Source organism: Nicotiana attenuata, chromosome 2 (assembly GCF_001879085.1).
Source record: "Nicotiana attenuata strain UT chromosome 2, NIATTr2, whole genome shotgun sequence".
NCBI lineage: Eukaryota > Viridiplantae > Streptophyta > Magnoliopsida > Solanales > Solanaceae > Nicotiana > Nicotiana attenuata.
Genome location: NC_031990.1, coordinates 40,325,818 through 40,350,075, shown reverse-complemented (window position 1 = coordinate 40,350,075; position 24,258 = coordinate 40,325,818). Strand labels below are relative to the sequence as shown.

The window sequence follows — 24,258 nt, the reverse complement described above, 5'->3', positions numbered from 1 at the left end:
CATAATTAACACCTAAAACCACAGATTTAACACCAAAATGCATGAAATCCTCAAGAACACCTAAATTCCTATTTTTTCAACCGAACGTTCGAATCACGTCAAATCAGCCCCGTTGCTCCCCCTACCTATTGAAGGTAGCTGGGTCCTGCTGGAAATAAACCAGCCTGAGTCATAGTATCCATGAACCGTAGCATGCGGCCCATGACCTCCTGAAATATCGGTGTGCTGTCATGAAATCCGCCGGGGTAGGCTCAGCTGCGGGTGCCTCGCCTGCTCCTAAATAATAGGATCCCCACAGGATCCGCTGGTGGTGCTATTGGAACGTACGCTGGATGCCTCGTCCCCTACTACGGCGCCGGTGCCCTCCCCTGGCCTCTGCCTACGGCCTCCTAGCAATGGTGGGAGCTTCTCCTCCCAGGTCATGAACGTCAGCGGTGCGAGTTCTCACCATTTTGTGAGAGAATAGGAGAGGAAATTTAGTTATACAACCACTACACGATAGGAAGTGAATAAAGAGTAGTCTTTCCTATTACCCTATAGCCTCTCGAAGATAAATACAGACGTCTCCGTACCGATCAACAAGACTCTATTAGGTTGCCCATAACTCGTGAGACCTACGTGAACCTAGTGCTCTTTATACCATGTAGAATGCCACTGACTCAAGCCAAAACTCACACTTGGAGAACTTAGCATATAGCTTCTGCTCCCGCAAGGTTTGAAGCACTACTCTCAAATGCTGCTCGTGCTCCCCCAGGCTACGTGAGTATATTAAGATGTCGTCAATGAAGACGATAACAAAGGAATCAATATAAGGCCTGAATACCCTGTTCATCAGATCCATAAATGCTGCTGGTGCATTGGTCAAGCCAAAGGACATCACTAGAAACTCATAGTGGCCATATCTAGTCCTGAATGTAGTCTTCGGAACATCAGTGTCCTGAATCTTCAACTGATGATACCCTGACCTCAGGTCAATCTTAGAGAACACCCTAGCACCCTGCAACTGGTCGAACAAATCATCAATGCAAGGCAACGGATACTTGTTCTTGATGGTGACTTTGTTCAACTGGCGGTAATCAATGCACATCCGCATAGTCCCATCCTTCTTCTTCGCAAATAACACTGGTGCACCCCAAGGCGATACACTGGGCCTAACAAATCCCTTTGCCAACAACTCCTCAAGCTGCTCCTTTAACTCCTTCAACTCCTTAGGAGCCATACGATACGGTGGGATTGATATAGGCTGAGTGCCTGGAGCCAAATCGATACAGAAATCAATATCCCAATCCGGAGGCATGCCAGGATGGTCAGAAGGAAAAACATCGGCGAACTCTCGAACTACTGGGACCGAATCGATCGTCGGAGACTCTGCAGTGGTGTCTCGAACATAAGCTAAATAAGCCAAACACCCTTTCTCAACCATGTGCTGAGCCTTAAGGAAGGAGATAACCCTGCTAGACGTATCAACTGCGGAACCCTTCCACTCCAATCTCGGCAACCCTGGCATCGCTAGTAAAACAGTCTTGGCATGGCAATCTAGGACGGCGTGATGTGGAGATAGCCAATCCATGCCCAGGATGACCTCAAAATCGATCATATCAAGCAACAGAAGATCTGCCCGAGTCTTGAAACCACAGAAAGTGATCACACAGGATCGGTAGATCCGATTCACAACCACAGAATCGCCCACAGGAGTGGACACATGAATAGGAGTGCCCAAAGGCTCAGGAGATATAACCAGGAAACGAGCAAACAGAGATGATACATATGAATAATTAGACCCTGGGTCAAATAATATCGAAGCATCCCTACCACCGACGGAAATAGTACCTGTGATGACGGCATCTGAGGACAATGCATCTGGCCTGGCCGGAAGGGCATAGAGTCTAGCAGGAGCACCGGCTGTCTGGCCCCCACCTGACTGAGCAGTAGCTGGCTGACCTCTCCCTGCCTGACCTCCACCCCTAGGGCGGCCTCTACCGGCCTACCCTCCACCTCTAGGTGGCTGGGCAGCCGGTGATGGAGTTTGGGGCTGCTGACCCTGCTGCACCGCCTTGCCCCGAAGTCTGGGGCAATATCTCCTCATGTGACCAGGATCTCCGCACTCAAAACAACTCCGTGGTGCGACGACCTGCTGCCCAGAGGGCTGACTCTGATAACCGAGGATCCACTGGAAGAAGCCTGAATATTCGGTGGACGGTATGAACTCTCCGGCATAGCACTGAAATAAGGACTGGAAGAATCCGGAGGACCTGAATACCCACTGGAGGAGCCCTGTATAGCTGGCGGGCGATAAGAACTCTCCGGCATAGCGCTAAAATAGGAGCATGCTGGAGCACCCTGAGCAGGGCGGAAACTGGGGGCCTGCTGGGCTGGCCCCTCCCAAACTGACCCCTACCCCTAGCTGGGGCACCTCTGAACTCTCCGGAGAATCTAGCCCTCTTATCCTGCTGCATCTGCTCTCTACCCCTCAGGCGATAACCCTCAATCCTGCGAGCAATTTCAACCACTAGCTGATACCCTATACCCATCTCTACCTCCGGGCCATACCCGATCGGATAGTGGGGTGTAACCCCGCAACGAACCTCCGTACTCTCTCTGCCTCTATGGGAAGTATCATGAGTGCATGGCGAGACAACTCAGAGAATCTTGCCTCATAATTGGTCACTGACATCTAACCCTGCTCTAGATGCTCAAACTGATACCGCAGCTCCTCCCTCTCAGAGGGTGGGATGTATCGATCCAGGAATAACTGTGTGAACTGATCCCAAGTGAGGGGAGGAGAACCTGCTGGCCTGCCAAGTGCATAAGACTGCCACCATCTACGGGCCCTGCCCTCCAGCTGAAAAGTAGTGAAGTCAACTCCATGCGACTCCAATATCCTCATGTTGTGCAGCCTGTCCCTGCACCTGTCAATGAAGTCCTGAGCATCCTCGTGACGCTCACCCCGGAAAACTGGAGGGTGAAGCCTAATCCATCTGTCCAATAATTTCTGTGGATCACCATCCACAGCTGGCCTGGGCTGGGGTGCCACTGCAGCAACTGGCTGAGCCCCCCCTGCAGATAGTGCACCCGGAGTCTGATATACTGCAGCTGCATGACCTGGAGCCTGAGCAGTAGGGGTCTGGGCTCCCCCTACCTATGAAGTAGCTGGGTCTGCTGGAAATAAACCAGCCTGAGTCATAGTATCCATGAACCGTAGCATGCGGCCCATGACCTCCTGAAATATCGGTGCTGTCATGAAATCCGCCGGGGTAGGCTCAGCTGCGGGTGCCTCGCCCTGCTCCTAAATAATAGGATCCCCCACAGGATCCGCTGGTGGTGCTACTGGAACGACGCTGGGATGCCCTCGTCCCCTACTACGGGCCGGTGCCCTCCCCTGGCCTCTGCCTCGGCCTCTAGCAATGGGGGGAGCTTCTCCTCCCAGGTCATGAACGTCAGCGGTGCGAGTTCTCACCATTTGTGAGAGAATAGGAGAGGGAAATTTAGTATACAACCCACTACACGATAGGAAGTGAATAAAGAGTAGTCTTTCCTATTACCCTATAGCCTCTCGAAGATAAATACAGACGTCTCCGTACCGATCAACAAGACTCTATTAGGTTGCCCATAACTCGTGAGACCTACGTGAACCTAGTGCTCTGATACCATGTTGTCACGACCCGCTCCCATAACAGGTCATGAGGGCGCCCAACACCATTGCTGGGCAACATTTCTAACTTTTTACGTTATTATTATTATCGAAATTTAAGTGAGATAAATACCCAATTGGATTCAAGCTCCGAAAAAAAAAATGGTAGATAATGTAAGTAGCATAATAATACAACCCAAAAGTGAGTCCACTAATGTGTGTGCCAGAACCTGGTGTCACAAGCTATGGGCAGCTAGTAGAATATACATCAAAAGAATATCATAATGTCCTACTGTCCGAATTAGGGTAGACAGAAAATGAAAGTACAAAAGAAAGAATCTTCGGCTGCGGGTCGGCATGGAGGAAGAATAGCTCACCGTAGAAGTCTCTATCACAAACTCAAGGACGCGCACCGGACTGGTAACCAGATATATCTGCCTCAGAACCTGTACAATTAAGTACAGAAGCGTAGCATGAGCATATAAACAATATGTACCCCGTGAGTATCCCGCCTAATCTCGAAGAAGTAGAGACGAGAGGTCGACTTGATACTCACTAGGGTCAAGATAATATAATAAGAAGGTACTATGATAAGCAGAAAAGTCCCCAATAATTGACAGGTTATAATGAGAAGCAAAATCAGGTACTTAACCATATTTCGATTAGCCATTTACATTACTTAAACACTTGGCAAAAAAATATGTCAAGACTAAGCTTTAGCACATATATATAAATCATGCGCAATCATGCCGAGGTCGACGGCCCGCTCCAACAGAAAGTAATTGTGCACTGTCGAGGGTCGAACGGCACGAACCATAGATGCATCTATTCACACCGAGGCGATCGGCCCGATCCACAAATATCAAGAAAATATCAAGAATACTCACGAAGGCGCATTTATACGCAAATAAATTCTTATAAGGGTTTAACAAGTTCACATGCTCACTTTTATTTCTTCCAAGTCCCTAGCATATCATAAATGATCATACTAACAAGTAAATGTCGAGATAATCATAAGTTAGGCATGATGTGGGTCCTAAACTATCCAAGCAGTTAATATCATAGTAGCTACGCACGGACTCTCGTCAACTAGTACGTACGTAGCCCCCGCATTTAGTAGCAAATTCTCAATTTTTACACTTAAGGGGACAATTCCCTCTTACAAGGTTAGAAAGGAGACTCACCTCTCTGCAAAGCGCACTCCCAATATCAAGAACAAGCCCAAGTCCTCAAATTCGGAGCCGAACGATCTCAAACTAGTTAAATGAAGTAAGAACTAATTAATATAAGCTCACAAGATCGAATTCTAGCTATTCAAACCATTTCCCAACTATTTACATGAGTTTCCTAAATCCCAACCCCGGGCCCACGTGCCCGGATTCCGAAATTTTTCGAAGGAAGTCGTTCTCTACTACCTAAGGATCAATGATATATGATTTCTAGTTCATTTCATGACAAATTCCGTGGTTAAATCTTAGTTTTATTAAAACCCTAGGTCTAGCTCTAACCCCTTTGATTTTACCAAATTTTTGGTGTCTAATCTACCCAATATACATGTATTTAAACTAAGGATGAATGGAAATACCTTACCTCAAAAGGTTATGTTGAAATCCCCTCTTTGGAAGCTCTAAAATCGCCCAAGTGTAGAGTAGAAATGAAATAAATGCTCTAAGTCCCGTTTTTAAAACCCATGCCCAGCCCTCTGATTAATCGCAAATGCGAACAGCCCCCCTTTCCTGACATGCTCGCAAATGCGATGGAGGGGGTCGCAAATGCGGACACCCAGGGTTCGCAAATGCGAAGAAAGGCTCGCAAATATGAACACTGCCTAGCCCGGCCAACTTCGCAATTGCGAATAATTTCTCGCAATTACGAGTTCGCAATTGCGATGGCCATTTCGCAATTGCGAAACCTGCAGCAGCAGCAAAACTGATGTGTTTTCATACCTCCAACCATGCCCGAATCTCACCCGAGCCCTCGGGGCTCCACTCCGAGCACTCACGCAAGTCCTACAATAGTGTGCAAACTTGCTCAAGTAATCAAATCGCATAATTAACACCTAAAACCACGGATTTGACACCAAAATGCATGAAATCCTCAAGAACACCTAAATTCCTATTTTTTTCAACCGAACGTCCGAATCACGTCAAATCAGTCCCGTTCCTCACCAAATTTCACAGACATAACTAAATATTATACCGAACCTGTACCGGGCTCCGGAACCAGCATACGGGCCCGATATCAATGTGATCAAGCATTTTTCCTTTTTATTAAACTCTTAGGATTTCAATTTAACAATTTTCAATAAAAATTCATTACTCGGACTACGGACCTCGGAATTCGATTCCGGGCGTTCGCCCAAGTCCCATATTTTTCCACGGACCTCTCGGGACCGTCAAATTACGAGTCCGGGTCCGTTTTCCTAAAAAGTTGACCGAAGTCAAACTTGGTCTTTTAAGAGAATCTTAAAGAAACAATTAGGCCTATTTCACTCAAAACTCTTCCAACTCCCGAACCAACCGTCCCCGCAAGTCGTAAATTAGCTAAAGCAAGTACAGAAGGTTTTATTTAGGGAAACGGGGTTCTAAAAGGCAAAACGACCAGTCGGGTCGTTACAAAAGGTGAAAAAGCAAGCCATTGAAACAGACTCAAAGGTTTGTTTCAGAGCCTCAACAAAACAGATATGAGAGCATGTTTGAACAACAAAGTAAGAAAGCTGATTCAAGATCATGAAGAACATATTTGAGAAAACTCAGACCTTAAACGAGTTCAGAAGAAAGAGATGGTACAAACTTAAACAAAAGCATATGAAGCATGTTTAGCAAGAATACGAACAGAGTTTAGTAAGACAAAAATCAAAGAATCTCAACGGTAAACACATATAGTAAAAGAGCAAAGAAAACATAACAGGATTAACATAGGAGTAACATGTATAGAAGAAAAAAGAAAACAAGACAGACAGTACATGCGTAGCAAAAGAAATCAAATGAGCATGATATAGACAACACACATAAAGCAAAGAAGAAGAAAAAATCAGAAAGATTTTTGGAAAAATCCTTTCAGAAACCCTAAAATCGAAGACGAACGATTTTGAAAAGAACTTTTGGGGAAAACACTTTAAATGTCAAGTGAAGCATAGATGCAGCATAGATCTAAGCAAATAACATGGAAAGAACCTCGAATTGCTTAGGGTTTCGGAGAAACCCTAGAAATGAGAAAGGCTTGGAAGAAGGTCCGATCTTGAGTCGGAGAGGTCAGGAATCTGGCTCCTGAGTCTTGAATATGCCGGAGCATGCCGGAGAAGCCATGGAATCAAAGGTCTGAGAAGATCGGAGAGGGAATCATCGAGGTCAGGTCTCGAAGCTTCAAACAACCATGGCTTACTGGTGAAGGTAGGTGAGTACCAACTATCCATGGCCTGAGAAGCCATGGATTTCGGTGACAGGCGGTTGAAAAGGGGTAGGAGGAGGCTAGGGATCCGGAGATCTTGAGAGAGTTTGAGAGAGTTTGAGATTTAGAGGCGGCTGAGAAGTGGGGAATGAGGGATTAGGGTAAGTCATTTGGGGTTAAAATGGTAAGAGGGAATTATGGCCGTTGATCTGTACGATCAACGACCTAGATCTAAAGGGGTAGGTGGGAACCGGGTAGGGTCGTTTGAATTGGGTTATGGGTTGGGTCGGATTAAAAAATGGGCCGGTCGGGTTGGGGTTGAGATTGCATCAATTAAGGGTTAAAATTGAAATGTAAAAGAGGCTGTAATTGAAATGAAATGAGGCTAAATGTTAAATAGCCAGTTTTACCCTTTTTATTTATAAAAAATAGTAAAATGATTTTAAAAACAAATTAAAAGCACTGAACCAATTAGTAATATATAAATGTTAATTAAAAAAAATGCTGGAACCGATTTTATAATTATATACATGCTATTAATCCTAAAATAGGCTAAAATTGCAATTGTATGTATTTTTGCTTTTAAAAATACCAAATAAAATTGTAAAAATACACAAAAATCACCTTAACTATATTTTGGTGTAAGTATGAGAATGAAATAAACTATTCACCAAGGTTGATAGTTTTGGGAATAGTTACTGATTTTTGTATTGCTAAAATGGACAATAAATTGATTTTAAAAATCTTCAAAAATTTATGAAAAATACCAAAACACTTTGGCATGCTTATATATGCATATATATGTTATTTTGAAAGTATTTTGTATATGAAAAAAATACGTAGGGAAAAATTGGGTATCAACAACCGTCGGAGCCTTCGGCACCTTCAGGCTCGTAAAGCTTCTTCGCCTTGGCCTCGAGCTTTTTGGCTTCCTCCATCTCAAACGAAAGGTCAAAACCTTGGGCGTAGATCTCTTTGAGGGTCTATCTTCGGGACAACCGCTTCATATATTCGGCCTTTGCCTTCAGGCGGATCTTAATTACCTCCAATTCGGCCTTGTATTGGGCCACCATTTCTTCGGCATAGGCGGAGGTTATATCCAATTTGGACTTCATTGCTTCATATTCTCTACCGAGGGCGTCTTGCCCTGCGATGGTCGAGCTCAGTTGTGCTCGGAGATCGTCATTCTACTGAGACCACTTGTCATCTATGCCTTTCGCCACCCAGAGTTGGTTCTCAATCGATGCCAGCTCCGCCTTAGTGTTTTCCTTCTCTGAAGCCAACATGTCCATTTTGCTTTTCCACCCATCATCCATGGCTTGGACCTCTTCATTTCGACTCAGAGTTAGTAGATCGGGTCAAGCTTTTGTTGGACCTACGAGGTTTTGTTGTTAGTCACCACGACTAGTTCCTCATTTTTATCTTCAAATACCTTTACCTTTTCGACCAAGTTGGCGTGTTTCCACTTCAGGGTCGAAGCTTCCTTCTGAGCCTTGTCCAGCTCGGCCTGAAGATCCTTGACAACCCCGTCATGTTGCTCACTGTGAAGCATGTACATGTCCTTCTTCCAGACCCGCTCTTTGAGCTCAAACTCGAGCTGGCTGATCTCCATACGGTACCGGAGAAAGCTCTCGTGGTGAAGCACTGAAGCCTGTAAAACAATAGAATTAAGTAACAGACGTCAAAAGAAAACTTAAATAATTCATAAGAGGAGTTTGAAGATGTTAAAACTTTACTCGGTTCAGCGCCTGCTGGGCCTCATTAAAGAGACTCGACGTTCCCACCTCATTCATCTTCGTCTGGTCCTCCTCGATCACCAGGCATCGGAGGTAGCTGGCTACGCCTACTGGAACAAATAGGATCCGGGCATCCTCCAGGACTGTGAGAACAACCATCCTCTTGCCCTCGCGGTCCACACTCGGCACAAGGAATTGCTTCACAAATCTTGGTCTCGCACTCGGCGCGTCAACTCCTGAAGGCACGTTGTTCTTCGGTATCTCTAAGTGACCCAGCCGGAGAAATCTTCCACTGTGGACATATCTATGCCATCAAAGAAGGAGTGGAGAGGGACCTCTGCACCTTGAGCTCCTTCACTTGATTTGCCCTTACCCACTTGGGCCTCTTCGAACATGGACTTGGTATAGGAGGGCGTCTTGATGATGTCTATCACACCGGTCGCTTCCTTTGGAACATGAACAGCTTCTCGGGAGGTCAAAATGCCGGTCTCCACTTTGGCCTCTTGAGTCGGAAGGGGATCGGCCTTGTAGCCCCTTTCCTCAATCTCTGCCTGCTCTACGGCAGGGGTCAATCTGTGAGTGATAAAAATATCATCTTCTTCATATTCATCCCTAAGCTGGTAAAGCAAGTCATAATCTAGAACCCGGGACTTAGTATTCTTCTTGGGCTTGCAAGGCCGAGAAGCCGCCCTCTTTTTTATCTTCACCTCGGGCCCCTCTGAGCCCAAGGATTTTTTTTCTTTTCTTCTCCTCTGTAGCAACCTGGGACTATCCCGTAATGGAGGGATCAACAAATAAAGATGTGTCCTCGTCCCCTTCCTACGGCCTAAGTTCGGTGGTCTTAGGAAAACCTACGAGGGAAAGAGGAAAGGTCAGCATTATGTAACTTCGGGGCATAGAGTTATAACTTTTCAGGGGAGAACCTTACATAAGAACGGTCCTCCCACATGCCCTTCGTAAGTTTGCTCCACGTACGCTCAAAGTATGATATCTGCTTGCAGTTCCCTACGATCCACTCCTTGAGCCGGGGGACCATATTTGAAACCCGGGCAACGGCTGCACGACCACAAATACTGATGATGAGAAATGAAATAAAGGAAAATTGACACTTAAGGAAAGGCTACACTTACGAGATGCATTCCACTTCTCGAGGAATGGCAAGAACTCGGGGGGGGGGGGGGGAATCAGATCTTCAGTTTTTACCTAAACAAAAAATGCCCTTGTCAACCTCGGTCCAGATCTTCGTCGATGCTCGAAAAGGGAGCCTTGCTGGCTCTGCGAATCGATGAACCAAAGAGACCTTGTGTTGTTCACGAAATAACGTAGGAGGATCACGATCCTCCAAAGGGACGGGTAGATTTGCCCGAGACACACCTCGTACCTCTTACAGAAAGCCAGAATCACCCGATCTACCAGGCCCAGCGTGAAAGGGTATGTGTAAACACTTGAATATCCCTCCACGTGGGAAGTAATATTGTCCTTGGGCGTGGGGACTACCACGTCCTTGCCTTCCTATTTACAGTCCTCTCGGACTATGGGAAGGACATCTTTAGTAATGTAGCACATGTATCTCCATGCTCCTACACCCCGATCTTATTTGGATGAGGCCTTCTCAACTTTGAAGTCGTCTGCGATTGAACAACCCTCAGGAATAAAGCTTTTCATGGGGGGATCTGGGGCCACTTCGGCAACAGTCACTTCGGGGGCAACCACCTCGGGAGTATCTATCTTGAGAGTAACGACCTTGGGAACAACCGCCTCGGTATCTGTCTTCGGGTAAGAAGATGAAGCGGCAGACTGCTGAGGAACTGATTTGGAAGTCTTAGCCATCGTGAGCTGGAAAATAAGAAGATTTGAAGAAAAGATATAAAGGTCTGAAGAAAGGTATGAAGGTTTGAAGGAAAAGTATGAAGGTAGGATGAAGGCCTAGTTAGAAACCTAAGAACAATTATGAAGATTTGAAGATCAAAATAAAGAGGTGAAGATTTGAAAGAGTTGATAGCCGCTAGAGAATATGAAGGTAAAAGCTAGGATCAAAAAGTGCAAAAAAGGTCGAAGCACTTATAGGAGAAAATGTAATCAATATGCGACGTTTCACTTTCGGAGTCGACCAATTGATGATTTACACGTGTCCGAATTCAGAAAGACGCCACTGGTAAGATATCTCTGCTTATTCGTCGTCTCGGTTATAACGTACGAAGGTAGGAACCGGGGTTCATCTATCATTTCACATTGTTTCGACAAACCTACTCTTTGAGAAACGAGGGAATTATCTGTATACGGGTGAACTTAAAGTCAGCACACACCTCGAGTTCTCGGTGAGTCAAATGAAGTAAGAAATATTAATGTACAAGATAGATATCAAATCTGAGAACTCTTTGAATCATGGCTGGAACAGGGTGCTCGCCACCGGGCCAGACAAGACAACACCCCCCGAACCCGAAACGAGCTCTAAGACCTCGGAAAGCATTACAAACGGTTGCACACGACTAATATAGGGCGGTGATATCCGCACCCAACCGAACATCATGGCGTGGATGTCGCTCGATGTCGGTAGCGTATCAGTGATAGATGTACAAGGAGGATTTTTACCTTTTTAAGATTTGTACTAGGGGTAAAACTCCCCTACTATATAAAAATGGAAGTTTCTTATTCAATGGGGACATTGTAACACGCATATCAAGGCAATACAAGCTTATTTCTCTATTTTCTATCTATTGAAAGGTTATTATTTTAATCTTAGTTCTTCATATGCGTTGGGCTTCGGATCGAGGGTTCGGTCGAGGGCAAAACCATTGTTCAGCTTATATTCGAGCCCCGACTAAACGTTATAACTGGTTTGGTTGTCGATTTTATCTTTGTATAGAATTAAAATCGGGCTTACCCAATTTTACCATTTGATCGAGGCTAGGGAATTGCGTCAAAGGTCGGCCTCATAAAGGACCAGATCGAGGTACGAGGACAAGGCACCGAGTTCAAGGACCGAGGCACTTATCAAAGATTGATGCCAGTAGCGATTGAAACCAAAGGAGACATACATCGAGCAAATCACGATAACAAAAAGGCGAGATATCCGTGACTGGCTGAAGATCATGGCGTAATTCTCGAAACAGATCAAATCAAGGGCGATTATTTTGTTAATCATGGGATTTACTTCCGTAATTAGAATTGTACCATAAATAGGATTCCTCTACTATATAGAGAGGGTCCTAATCATCTTGTAACAATCTTACATTCATGCATATCAAAGCAATACAATACTTTCTGGCTTACATTCTTGTTCATCAGTTTGCTTCTTAACTGTTTTGGGCACCGATCAGTTCGAGGGAACTTAAGCTCAATTGTATCCTACCCGTCCCGCAGCCTGCATTACAACCAAATTAAAGTCCCACTTGATCTTTGACTGAATGGGCTCAAATTAGTAGAGAATTACACTGCGGAAAGCGTATGGTACGTCTTCTGTGGAATATGAATTTTATTTCTAAGAGTGTGTTTATTCTTTCTATCTTGAATTCCTAATTGTTCTCAACTTTATTGTGTGTGGAACTACTCTCTATTATTTGTGTGAGGGCACATGCCTTGTGAAGGAAATGTTACTTTGGCCTCTATGTTAGAACAATTGAGCAGGTTTTTGAAAATAATACGTGGTGCTTGTGAGTCAAGTCTTGAGGCTAGGATGTTATGGTATCGTCTTTAATCCCTGTGGAGACGATAATTTAACCATACTATCTTTGGCTAGCGAGCATCAGTTTTGTGTTATGTTTTGCGCTCGTAATGACTTCACATGCACATTGACATGTAGGCATAGAGATGTACTTTCCTCATGCCATCTGATAATGAAATATCTTATCTGTTGTTGAAAGTTTTTAGGAAAATCACAGTTTCTGATATACTTACATTTTTTAGTAATTTTGATGAAAGATTTGTGTTTTGCTGTTATAACTGAGAAGCATGCCTATTTTCCGTAACTGTGAACGAGCTGAGCATCATATCTTTGAGTATAATTTGTACGGTTTTCATTATATTGTTATGAGTTGTTCCTAGCTGTTGGTGTTGGACTCTGATCGTTATCCAATCTCGTCACTACTTTCAACCTATGGTTAGGTTTGTTACTTATTGAGTACATAGGGTCAGTTTTACTCAAACTACACTTCTGCACCTTGCCTGCTGATTTTAGAGCTGATGTTGTTGTGTATGGCGGGAGCTGGCATTGAAGATGTACCTGCGTTCCGATTTGTAACGACCCGATTGGTTGTTTTGTGTAATTTTGCCCCATTACCCCCTTTCTTGCACACTTGTGTGTTTATGATTTGATGACTTGCGAGGTCGGCTGGTTTCGTTCAGGGAAACTTTCATTGATTTGTATCCTTTTTTCTTGACTTAGAAGTTTAAATAAAAAAATATTGATAGAACTTTGACTTTTATGAAAAGACCACAGAACTGTGTTTTTATGGCTCTGATAGCTTTGTGTCGTGATTTCGGACTTGGGCGCATGCCCGAAATTGATTTTGGAAGTCCGCAGGTTAATTTGTGTTGATTTGCCGAAATTTGGCAATTAAAAGTTAAAAAGTTAGACCGTATGTCGACTTTTAGCTATCAAGCTCGGAATTTTATTTTGGGACGTGGAATAGGTCCGTTATAGTATTTAGAACTTTTCTGCAAAATGTGGTGTCGTTTGGAGTTGATTTGATATGATGCGGATGCTTAGTTGTAATTCTAGAAGTTCTTGAAAATTTCATTGAATTTCATGAATTTTAGAGTTCAATTCGTAGTTTTAGATGTTATTTTTGTGTTTTGATGACACGAGCGAGTTCATATGGTGTTTTTAGACTTGTGTGGATGTTTAGTTACGAGCCCCGAGGGCTTGGATGAGTTTCAGACATATTTCGAGAGTTTTGGACTAAAATTGTAGAAAATCTAGATCTGGTGCTTTAGTGTCACAATTGCGAACACCAGGATCGCAAATGCGAACGCGACAATAGGGGCTAATGTCGCAAATGCAACCTCCCCTTCACATTTGCGAAGGAACCAAAATTTGGGCAAAGTTCGCAATTGCTAACATTTGTTCGCATTTGTGATAATTCCAGCTTTGCAATTGCGAAGCCTTTTTCGCAATTGCAATGAAGTAAAATGTTGTCAGGGTTTAGAAATCTCAAAGAGCCTCCTATCCGATAAGGGTGATTAACCATGTGTATGCTTGTGCAAGTGTCCTAACATAGTTCGTACCAACCAGTAAGTATAAGGAACAGAACGGACCGCACATATAATGTTTACATAGGGATAGGATCAATGAAAACAACAACTCAGAACACAGTGATATTAACAGGGGATCTCCCAGGATACCATCCCGTAGTCCCAAACATAAATGTACAGAGGATCTCCCAAGATACCGTCCGGTAGTCCAAATCATAAATGTGCAGGGGATCTCCCGAAATACCGTTCCGTAGTCCCAAAGTAAATATCCAGTACAGGGGATCTCCCGGGATATCGTCCCGTAGTCCCAAATATAAATGTGCAGGGGGATCTCCCGAAATACCGTTCCGTAGTCCCAAAGTAAACATGGGGGGATCTTCCAGAATACTGTTCCGTAGTCCCAAAGTAAATATGCAGTGCAACAAACAGAAACAACAGTTACAGCACAACAGAAAACTCATACATCACCAGAGTACGTATAACAACAACAATGACAATAATACAAGGTATGTCAAGTAAATCAACTCAAGAACTGTAAATCACAAAGAAACGGTAGAACCAGCTCACAAGGAATAACCACAGAAAAGAATGTTGGCATAAAGAGGACAGTTCAACAAATCGAAAACTAATATGTAGCAACGATCCCACAATATACAAGCCAATAACAAGGAAATTAACACGAGTCAAGCAGTCCCAACTCCCAAATAAAGTCAAGTCAACAAGATATAAATTATCTAAACTCCTTTTAAGGTTGGACAAATTTTGAGGATATTCAAAAATCCAATTAAGGGAAGATGATCTTAGCTTCACTTAAGACTAAACAATTTCAGAAGGGGTAATGAAACTCTCAAATAAGATAAGCAACTATGAAAAGATAGCATGACAATAGGTGAGGAGAAATTCTTCAGTCAAATCAGTTAGATGTCAATTAGGCAATAAGAGTGAATCATGAAGCAATTAATTCCAATTAAGAATGTAGAGGTGAAACAAATAAATAGGAAACTCAGTCATGTCAAGAACACATTTTTTGTACTCAGTCATAGAAATTGCTGTACTTGTTTACCTCAGTCTCTAATATTTGCTAATATGTTCTGATCCTTGATGTGGGTTGTGTCCCCTTATTTGTTGATGATGGTGAGGCTAGTGAGGTACATGATTGCGTGAGGCCGAGGGCCTGGTTGTGAGGATATTAATACCATAGCACATGAGTTGTCCGCGTAGCACGTGAGTTGACCGTGCGGGTCAAGGTATCGATACCATAGCGCGTGAGTTATCCGTGTAGCACGTGAGTTGACCGTGCGGATCCAGGTATTGATATGATGGCACGTGAGTTGTCCGTGCTTAGCGCTTGGGCTTTGGGAGCCCCTCCGGTGTCTGTACGCACCCCCAGCGAGCGCACAGTGTTGACTGTATTGAGTGTTGAGTGTTGAGTGCTGAGTGCGAGTGTTGAGTGATGGAGTGATATTGCTGTGAGGTTGCATTTACTTTTGCTGTTGCTGCATTTATCTGTTAAATTTCTTTGTGGCATTTATTGAGTTATGGAATTTACCTGTTTATTCCTGTTATTTTTAAAATTGTGACAAATAAATAATTGGACTGTTTTGCTCAGCTCGTCACTACTTCTCAGTTCCTTAGTTATTTTTGTTACTACTGAGTCGGTTGTACTCATACTACACCCTGCACATTATGTGCAGATCCAGGTGAGTTAGAGCGCAACGATCATTGAGTTCAGGCCGGCTATCTGTGGAGATTGCAAGGTAGCTGCTAGCTTCCGCAGGACCTTGTTACTCCTCTTGTCATTTCTTCTTTTGGACAGTTAGACAGTTTATATATCTTAGTTCATAGTTTTAGACGCTCATGACTTAGTGACACCCCGATGTTTGGGTATCGTTTTCGTATTTTATATTATTTATATTTAGAGTTGGTTTAGTTTATCAGGAATTAAATTATTGGAAATATTTTATTAAATTCTTATAATCAAATTAGTAGTAATATTTTGGGAATATGCTTGCCTTGTAACACTATAGGCGCCATCACAACCATGGTTAGATTTTGGGTCGTGACAAGTTAGTATCAGAGCCCGATCTCAACACATCAAATCACATGAAACAACGAGGGTCCTACCCTCAACTCCCAATCTCAAGTAGGGTACACATCAAATCAGCTGGAAACTCTCGCTAGATCAATTCCGTCACAATTTACAACAAGTACTGGCTCCCATACCGGTGGAGCATAAAATCACGGCCGTAGCCAAATACTCATAAATCACATCAAGCCTACCGAGAAGGACAACATAAATTTACTACTAGTCTCATAACTCTCGATAATAAACAAAAAAGACAATAGACATGGCTATCACTCATAGAACCTTACAACAGGGTTACACATAAACAGAGTGTAAATCATGAAACGCACCCATAAGTGGAGCAACAAATTGGGGAACTCATCCCGATAAACAGAGCTGTAATGAACTACGGATGGTGCTCCTCTATAACAAATCAAAATCATACCTGAATGACATCATCTGGTGCAACGGCCTTAAGCCTACCATATGAAACACATCGGGTCGGGCCTCCCCCTCTTGGGCGCCCTCTACTCACCTGAATACCACAACACATCTGCCCGAAATCTGGGGAAATCTCTCACCATGTGGCTAGCATCTCCACACTCAAAGCAACCCCTCTGCTGACGTGGCTGTGGGAACTATGCGCTATGGGTACTCTGAGACCCATGAACACCTGAATCACTGTGAAGCCTGAAGCGCAAACTGAACTGGCTAACCCACGAACCTCCGGAACACCCAAAACAACACCAAAACACCAAATCAACCTCGAATTCAAGCCTAAGAACTTCTAAACTTCTAACTTTCGCCAATTCACGCCTAATTCTACTACGGACCTCCAAATTACACTCCGGACACACTCCTAAGTCTAAACACCCAACAAAGTTAATCGAATCATAAAAATCCAAATTCGAATTCGTTTACTCATAAGTCAACTTCCTGTTGACTTTTCTAACTTAGCTTTCTAACTAAGAGACTAAGTGATCATTTCACTCTAACACTACTCCGAACCCAAACCTATCAACTCAATACAACTCAACACAGCTGAACAACACATAAATAAGCATGGATGGGGGAAACGGGGCTATTACTCTTAGAACGACTGACCGGGTCGTTACATCCTCCCTCTCTTAGACAAACGTTCGTCCTTAAATGAGTCTAAAACATACCTGAAATCATATGATATAGCTTGTTCAGGCTCTGTCTGATAAGAGGTTTATTACCAGCGTTTCGTTGTTTTGGGCAGCTACTATGATTAGAAATCATCGTTGTGAGTGTTTGAATTATTTGGTATATCATGTGATTTCAGGTATGTTTTAGACTCGTTCAAGGATGAACGTTTGTTTAAGAGGGGGAGGATGTAGCAAGTCGGTCAGTCATTCTAAGAGTTATAGCCCCGTTTCCCCCATCTATACTTATTTATGTGTTGTTCAGCTGCGTTGAGTTGTATCGAGTTGGTAGGTTTGGGTTCGGAGTAGTGTTGGAGTAAAATGATCACTTAGTCTCTNAATTCTACTACGGACCTCCAAATTACACTCCGGACACACTCCTAAGTCTAAACACCCAACAAAGTTAATCGAATCATAAAAATCCAAATTCGAATTCGTTTACTCATAAGTCAACAGGAANTCCGAAATGTAATTTGGAGGTCCGTGGTAGAATTAGGCTTCAAATGGCGAAAGTTAGAAGTTTAGAAGTTCTTAGGCTTGAATTCGAGGTTGATTTGGTGTTTTGGTGTTGTTTTGGGTGTTTCGGAGGTTCGAATAAGTTCGGATAATGATATATGACTTGTTGGAATTATTGGTTGAGGTCTCGAGGGCCCTGGGTGAGTTTCGGATAGGTTTGGATTGTATTTTTTGTTCACTTTTTATGAGCTTTATTATGGTTTTCCACTGCTACTTGCTGTTTCCTTTCCTTATTGTTGTTACTGTATTGTTAGCAATATCGCTTAGCCTTCATATAGATATCACGTTCGGTTGTTTCTACACTTATACTTGTTCTGCTTATTACACCAGTAGGTGTCTTGACTGTTCCTCGTCACTACTCCACCGAGGTTAGTCTTGATACTTACTGGGCACCGCCGTGGTGTGCTCATACTACAATTCTGCACATTTTTTTGTGCAGCTCCAGGTATTGTTCACTAGTAGCTGAGCGGATTCTTGCCGAGGAGACACAAGGTAGCCCTGCAGCTGCGTTCGCAGGCTTCGGAGTCACCTTCCTATTTTGTATTCACACTGTTGTACTTATTTCCATACGGTTGTGTTTAGAAGTTATAGCGAAACTCTGTAGAGCTTATGACTTGTACTACCGGGTTTTGGGGAGTTGTTCATTGTATAAAGGATTCATCTCAGAAGAATTCTAGCTGTTATTAGTTGTTGTTTTTTTCCCGCATTTTAGTAGGCTTACCTAGTCCTTAAGATTAGGTGCCATCACGAAACCCAACGGAGGGAAAATTGGGTCGTCAGGCTTCGGAGTCACCTTCCTATTTTGTATTCACACTGTTGTACTTATTTCCATACGGTTATGTTTAGAAGTTGTAGCGAAACCCTGTAGAGCTTATGACTTGTACTACCGGGTTTTGGGGAGTTGTTCATTGTATAAAGGATTCATCTTAGAAGAATTCTACCTGTTATTAGTTGTTGTTGTTGTTATTCCGCATTTTAGTAGGCTTACCTAGTCCTTAAGACTAGGTTCCATCACGAAAACCAATGGAGGGAAAATTGGGCCGTGACAGTAACTTAGAATTATGAGGTTGTTTCCGTCACCTTATTACGCAAACAATTAGAAATCATGCATATAGGACTTATAGTGATCTAATCTACCTGTACGTTAGTCTAGAAACTGCAGCATTACCTTTTTGATACTGGAATCATATAGAGATCATCCCTATAGGACTAAAGGACTCTAAGTCCTAATTTTGAAATGTTCTACGCCTAATACCGGAAATCAGTTTGTGTGCTTCTTTGTTTATGGAGGCTAACATGAGCCACTCTTTGCTATTATGTGCAGTCCTATTTGTTTTGAATGTGCGATTAGTTTTATCATTTTTGAGCAACCTAAGTAAGTCTAGAACCACCCAAATAGATATCCAAAGCCTCCTGGACCATAAGCATGGGCGGGTAATAAACGCGTAGGACACGACTTAGAATTGAATTAGAGCGCCTTTAAGTAAACAACTTCAACATAGTAATTGAGTAACAGGAGATGATAGCTGTGCCCGCTGAATAATATGAGCAACCCCTACCCCAAGGGAGTAACGAAGTATTATTTATGTTGCACAGGGTGATCCTTTAGGCTAAAAAACTTACCCCCCCCCCTTTCTTTATATACTTGTCATTTACACTTAGTCATTTAATAAAGACCAATGTATTTGTAACATTATAATCATTGAGATTTGTACTAATTCCCGATGTGTTTTGATAAGACTCTTCGACTCCTAATCTCTCTTTATTTATTTGATAACCTATCCTAATTACGTAATCCGCATAGTTTAAAGTTTGGATGGGACCTACAGCTGTGGACCTCGAAGAGTGCCTAACACCTTCTCTTTGAGGTAATTGAGCCCTTACCCGATCTTTGGTGGCGTTGACTAGTCATATAGAGTTATTTGCAAATAGGTGCCCTAACGCACCTTAAAAATCGTTAGGTGGTGACTCTTCTCTTTTAATACCTCCTTTAAAAGAGTTGTCACATGTCGAAACCCGCTTTCGCGAGAAAACAGGGCGTGACAAACTCTAAATCTTAGAAGCTCATGATTTGTACTACTAGTCCTTGGGGAGTAGTATATAAAAAATATTCAGATATTTCATTTTTGACCCTTATCATTATCGTTATATTGTGGTTTGTTGTTAATTGGCTTACCTAGCGGGTTGGGTTAGGTGCCATCACGACTAGTTTGATTTTGGGTCGTGATAGTGACACTACTAGGGTGATATATAAATTTGACATAGGATGTCCTTTTGTGTGCCATATATCCAAGGATCAGAAAGATCAAGGATTTAAAATCAAGACCTTAAACTTGGAACATAACTGTGACCCAACTTATAAAAATAGAAGAGCTACTACCAACACTTTAGCATACTATTTAAAGAACAAGGTTCAAGATAATTCAAAGTACAAGGTGAAAGACATGAGAGTTGATCTGGAGGATCAATTCAAACTTAATTTATTCCACAATGAAGAGGGTTAAAAGACTTGTTTGGTTTAAATTGGAGATTAGCTACATTGATGATTACAACATATTAGAGGCTTATGCTCAGGAGTTGAGGGATAGCAATCCTGGATATGATGTGGTGATAAACACATCCAAAGATACTTTAGAAGAAGGAAAAACGAAATTTCTCAGAATGTACATTTGCTTCCATGCTTTGAAAAATGGTTAGAAAGGATGATTGAGGCCTTTAATATGTCTGGATGGCAGTTCTCCAAAAGTTAAGTGTAAGGGAATATTACTTGTTGCTATGTCACAAGATTTAGTGAAATCCTTTATCACGACCTGAAATCCCAACCTATGGGTCGTGATGGCGCCTAACATCTACTTGCTAGGCAAGCCGACGCGAGATAGTTAATTAGCCAATTTTTAATAGTTAAAGACACAATGATGGTACACAATGAGAAATTGAAACCCAATCTAACATAGTACTGATATAAGTCACTGATAATATCTACTCCCAAAGATCCGGAGTCACGAGTACATGAGCAACTAGAAGTCTACAAACAGAGTCTAAAATGAATACAACTATTTCGAAGGTAATACAGTGAAAATGAAAAAAAAAAGGAAGGGTAATTCAAGGTCTGCAAACGCCAGCAGATCTACCTCGAGTCTTCGTAAGTAGTGATCCAAGTAGACGCACCCCACGCACCACGTGGATCAATACTAGTATCTGCACAGAAGTGCAGAAGTATAGTACGAGTACAACCGACCCAATGTACTCTGTATTTGTCGAGCCTAACCTCGACAAGCTAGTGACGAGGCTATGATAGGACACCTGCGCAAATAAACCTTACAAGTATATATAAAGTAGTTATAATAACAGAGAATGGTAACTTACAAAATGGAAGGGGACATGCAAAAGGGGCAAATATAACAACTACGACAGGTATGAAATCACGAAATAATCAAGAAAGCACCAACCAATGAGACCTGATAAACCAATGATATGAAAAAAGGCATGGCATCACCCTTCGTGCTTTTACTCTTGCCCTTACCATGAGATGGTGATATAAGTTAAATGAAATGGCACGACATCACCCTGCGTGACTCTCTTCCTCACCATGTAATAATGAACAAATGAAATAAATGGTACGGCATCACCCTTCGTTCTTTTACTCTATTCCTCACCATGTAATAATAAATAAATGAGATAAATGGCACGGCATCACCCTTCGTGCTTTTACTCTCTTCCTCACTATGTAGTAATAAATAAATGAGATAAATTCAATGGCATGGCATCACCCTTCGTGCTTTTACACTCTTCCTCACTATGTAATGATAATAATATGAATTCGAGTAATAAATAATGTGGAGGATGTATTTAACGTCAAATATGATGCCAAGATACCAAACTTCAACTTTCAAAAGTAATTAGGAAAGGAATAATCAAAGAAGTAATAACATAACCTAAGCATGGATATCATAACTAACAATGCAATAAAACACAAGGAAACAAGTTCCACCCGCATGCTTTAACCCAACAACAACACAAAAGTACTCGTCACCTCATATATATGTTTTCCCACACCTAAAACACGTAGCACATAGAGTAACAAGTCCTAATCCCTTAAGTTAAAGTTAACCACGACACTTACATCGCTCCGCAGTTAGATGAAAGCGTAACCGAGACCTTTCCTCTAAAATTTGCCTCCAAACCAATTGAATCTAATCAAATATAGTCCAACTATTCAAAATAAGCTTTAGAAACTACCCATGAGTGAAAAAGATTCAATATTTAATGATTTTGGAAAAGGTCAACAAAAAGTTAACCTTGGGCCCGCTTGGTCAAAACCCGAGATTCAGGCCAATACCTGATTACTCATTAACCCCCGAACCCGATTATGTGATTAGTTTCAAAATTCGACCCCAATTTGAGGCCTAAATCTTAATTTCTCAAAATCTTCACTTTCTACCAAAATCCCTAATTTCTACCATGAAAAGGCGTAGACTAAAGGTTAAAAATCAATATGTGTTGATGGAAATGGAAGAAAACGAGTTAAAATCTACTAACATGTGAAGTTGGAATGAAATTCCTCTTCAAAATTTCCTCTAGGCCGAGCTCAAACCTGAAAATGGTGAAAAATGGGATAAATCCTGACATTTGAAGTTTTACACTGGAGCCAGGTCTTCATCGCGTCGCAAAGGACCTGACGCGATTCCGATGCACTGTGGCCCAATTGGCCTTCGTGTTCACGAGATGTTCTTCATGTTCGTGATGGCCCATCCCTTCTGCCCTTTGCATTCATGACCCTTGGTTCGCGTTCGCGTAGAACACTCAACAGATCCCCTCCTAGGCCCATTATCTATCACGTTCGTGTGGTATTGGTCGCGTTCGCGAAGGGTGATCCCACCACTTCCCCACGTTCGCGTAGAAGAAATCCTACCCCAACCCGGATTTCCCTTCGCAATCGACAGAGTGGCTTCACGATCACGAAGAAATAAGAACCAGACACCAGAAATCTCTTAAACCAGCAATCCTTCTAAGTTTGAAATGGTCCATAGTGTAACGACCCAGCCAGTCGTTTTGGGAGTATTTTACCCGATCCCTTATTTACTACATTCCCCATATCATTTTTATGCTTATGTGACTTGCCGGGGGAGTTGTTTTGGTTTTTGAGTGCTTTGGGACACTTAGTCCCTAAATGAGGTTTAAGCTTTAGGATTTGGATCGTAGTCGGAACTGTGTGAAGATGACTTCGGAATGTAATTCCGTCAATTCTATTAGCTCCATTGGGTGATTTTGGGCTTAGGCGTGTGTCCGAATTGTGTTTTGGAGATACATAGCTCATTTAGGCTTGAAATGGAAAAAGTCGAATTTTTGGAGTTTGGGTCGGTAGTGGAATTTTTGATATCAGGGTCAGAATCCGATTCCGGAAGTTGGAGTAGGTCCGTAATGTTGAATATGACTTGTGTGCAAAGTTTGAGGTCATTCGAACGTGGTTTGATAGGTTTCGGCATCCGTTGTGGAAATTTGAAGTTTCAAGTTCATTAAGTTTGGATTGGAGGGTGATTTGTGTTTTTAGCATTGTTTGATGTGATTTGAGGGCTTGACTAAGTTCGTATGGTGTTATAGGATTGGTTGGTACATTTGTTTGAGGTCGCAGGGGCCTCAGGTATGTTTCAATTGCTCAACGGGTTGAAATTTGGACTTATGCAGTTGCTGAGGATTTCTGGTGCTGGTGTAACCGCACCTACGCAGTGGACACCGCAGGTGCGAGCCTGCAGAAGCGCGATTTGGATTGCAGAAGTGATTTGAGGTGAGCGGAGCAGAGTCCGGAGGTGCGAAGATATTCCCGCACCTGCGATTGTCATAGAAGCAAAGATATTTCCGCACCTACGACATGCACAGATGCGGTCGATGGTCGTAGAAGCGTAGGAAGATAGAGTAAGTGATTTCTACAGGTACGGAGTTTTAGCCGCAAAAGCAGTACCGCAGAAGCATGTAATTGACCACAGGTGCGGTTTAGCTAGTAGAAAAAGGGGAAAAATCGAGGGTTTGACTCATTTCTCCATTTTTGGACTTGGGAGCTCGGAAATTGGCAATTCTTTGATGGATTTTTAGAGAGAGCTTTAGGGTAACAATTCCTTACTTGATTTTGGTTATATTTCATTAATCTACTATCGTTTTCTTCATTTAATTAAGGAATTTGAATGAGAAAGTTGAAAAAATGGGGGAAAAATTCCCCAACCAAATTTCTTAGTTTTGAGTGGGATTTAGACATAGGATTGGGATAAATTTTGGAACAAGTTAACTCGTGAGTGGATGGGGTGTTCATATTTGGTAACTTTTACTCAATTTTGAGACGTGGGCCCGGGAGGCTTTTTGGGGAAATTTCCCAATTTCTTGTTTTAACTTTGATTTCAGGAGCTAGATTAGTTCCTTGTAGTTGCATTCATGTTGTGTAATTAATTTTAGCTAGATTTGGGCCATTCAGAGTCATATTTTCGTAGAAAGAGCATTTTTTCGAATTGATTTGAGCTTGGTTCGATGTAAGTGGCTTGTCTAACCTTGTGTGGGGGAACTTTCCCCCCC

The 24,258-nt window shown here is 42.6% G+C and overlaps 1 protein-coding gene across 1 annotated transcript; it reads right to left on the bottom strand.

The window, feature by feature from the left end:
- Positions 635 to 8,136, bottom strand: LOC109218698 (RNA-directed DNA polymerase homolog). Its single transcript, XM_019383072.1, has 4 exons — positions 8,065 to 8,136; positions 5,578 to 5,640; positions 4,009 to 4,077; positions 635 to 1,093 (listed from the first exon to the last, which is right to left on the bottom strand). The coding sequence occupies exons 1-4, from the start codon at positions 8,134 to 8,136 to the stop codon at positions 635 to 637; spliced, it is 663 nt and encodes a 220-aa protein (XP_019238617.1).

Excerpts from the sequence above, each read along its gene's own strand:
- LOC109218698 (XM_019383072.1), bottom strand. The coding sequence starts at position 8,136 with ATGAAGTCCAAATTGGATATAACCTCCGCCTATGCCGAAGAAATGGTG. Across the intron at positions 5,641-8,064 it reads AATACAAGGCCGAATTGGAG|GACTTGCGTGAGTGCTCGGA; the intron begins GTAATTAAGATC and ends ACACTATTGTAG. Across the intron at positions 1,094-4,008 it reads TTGTGATAGAGACTTCTACG|ATGCGGATGTGCATTGATTA; the intron begins GTGAGCTATTCT and ends AAGGATGGGACT.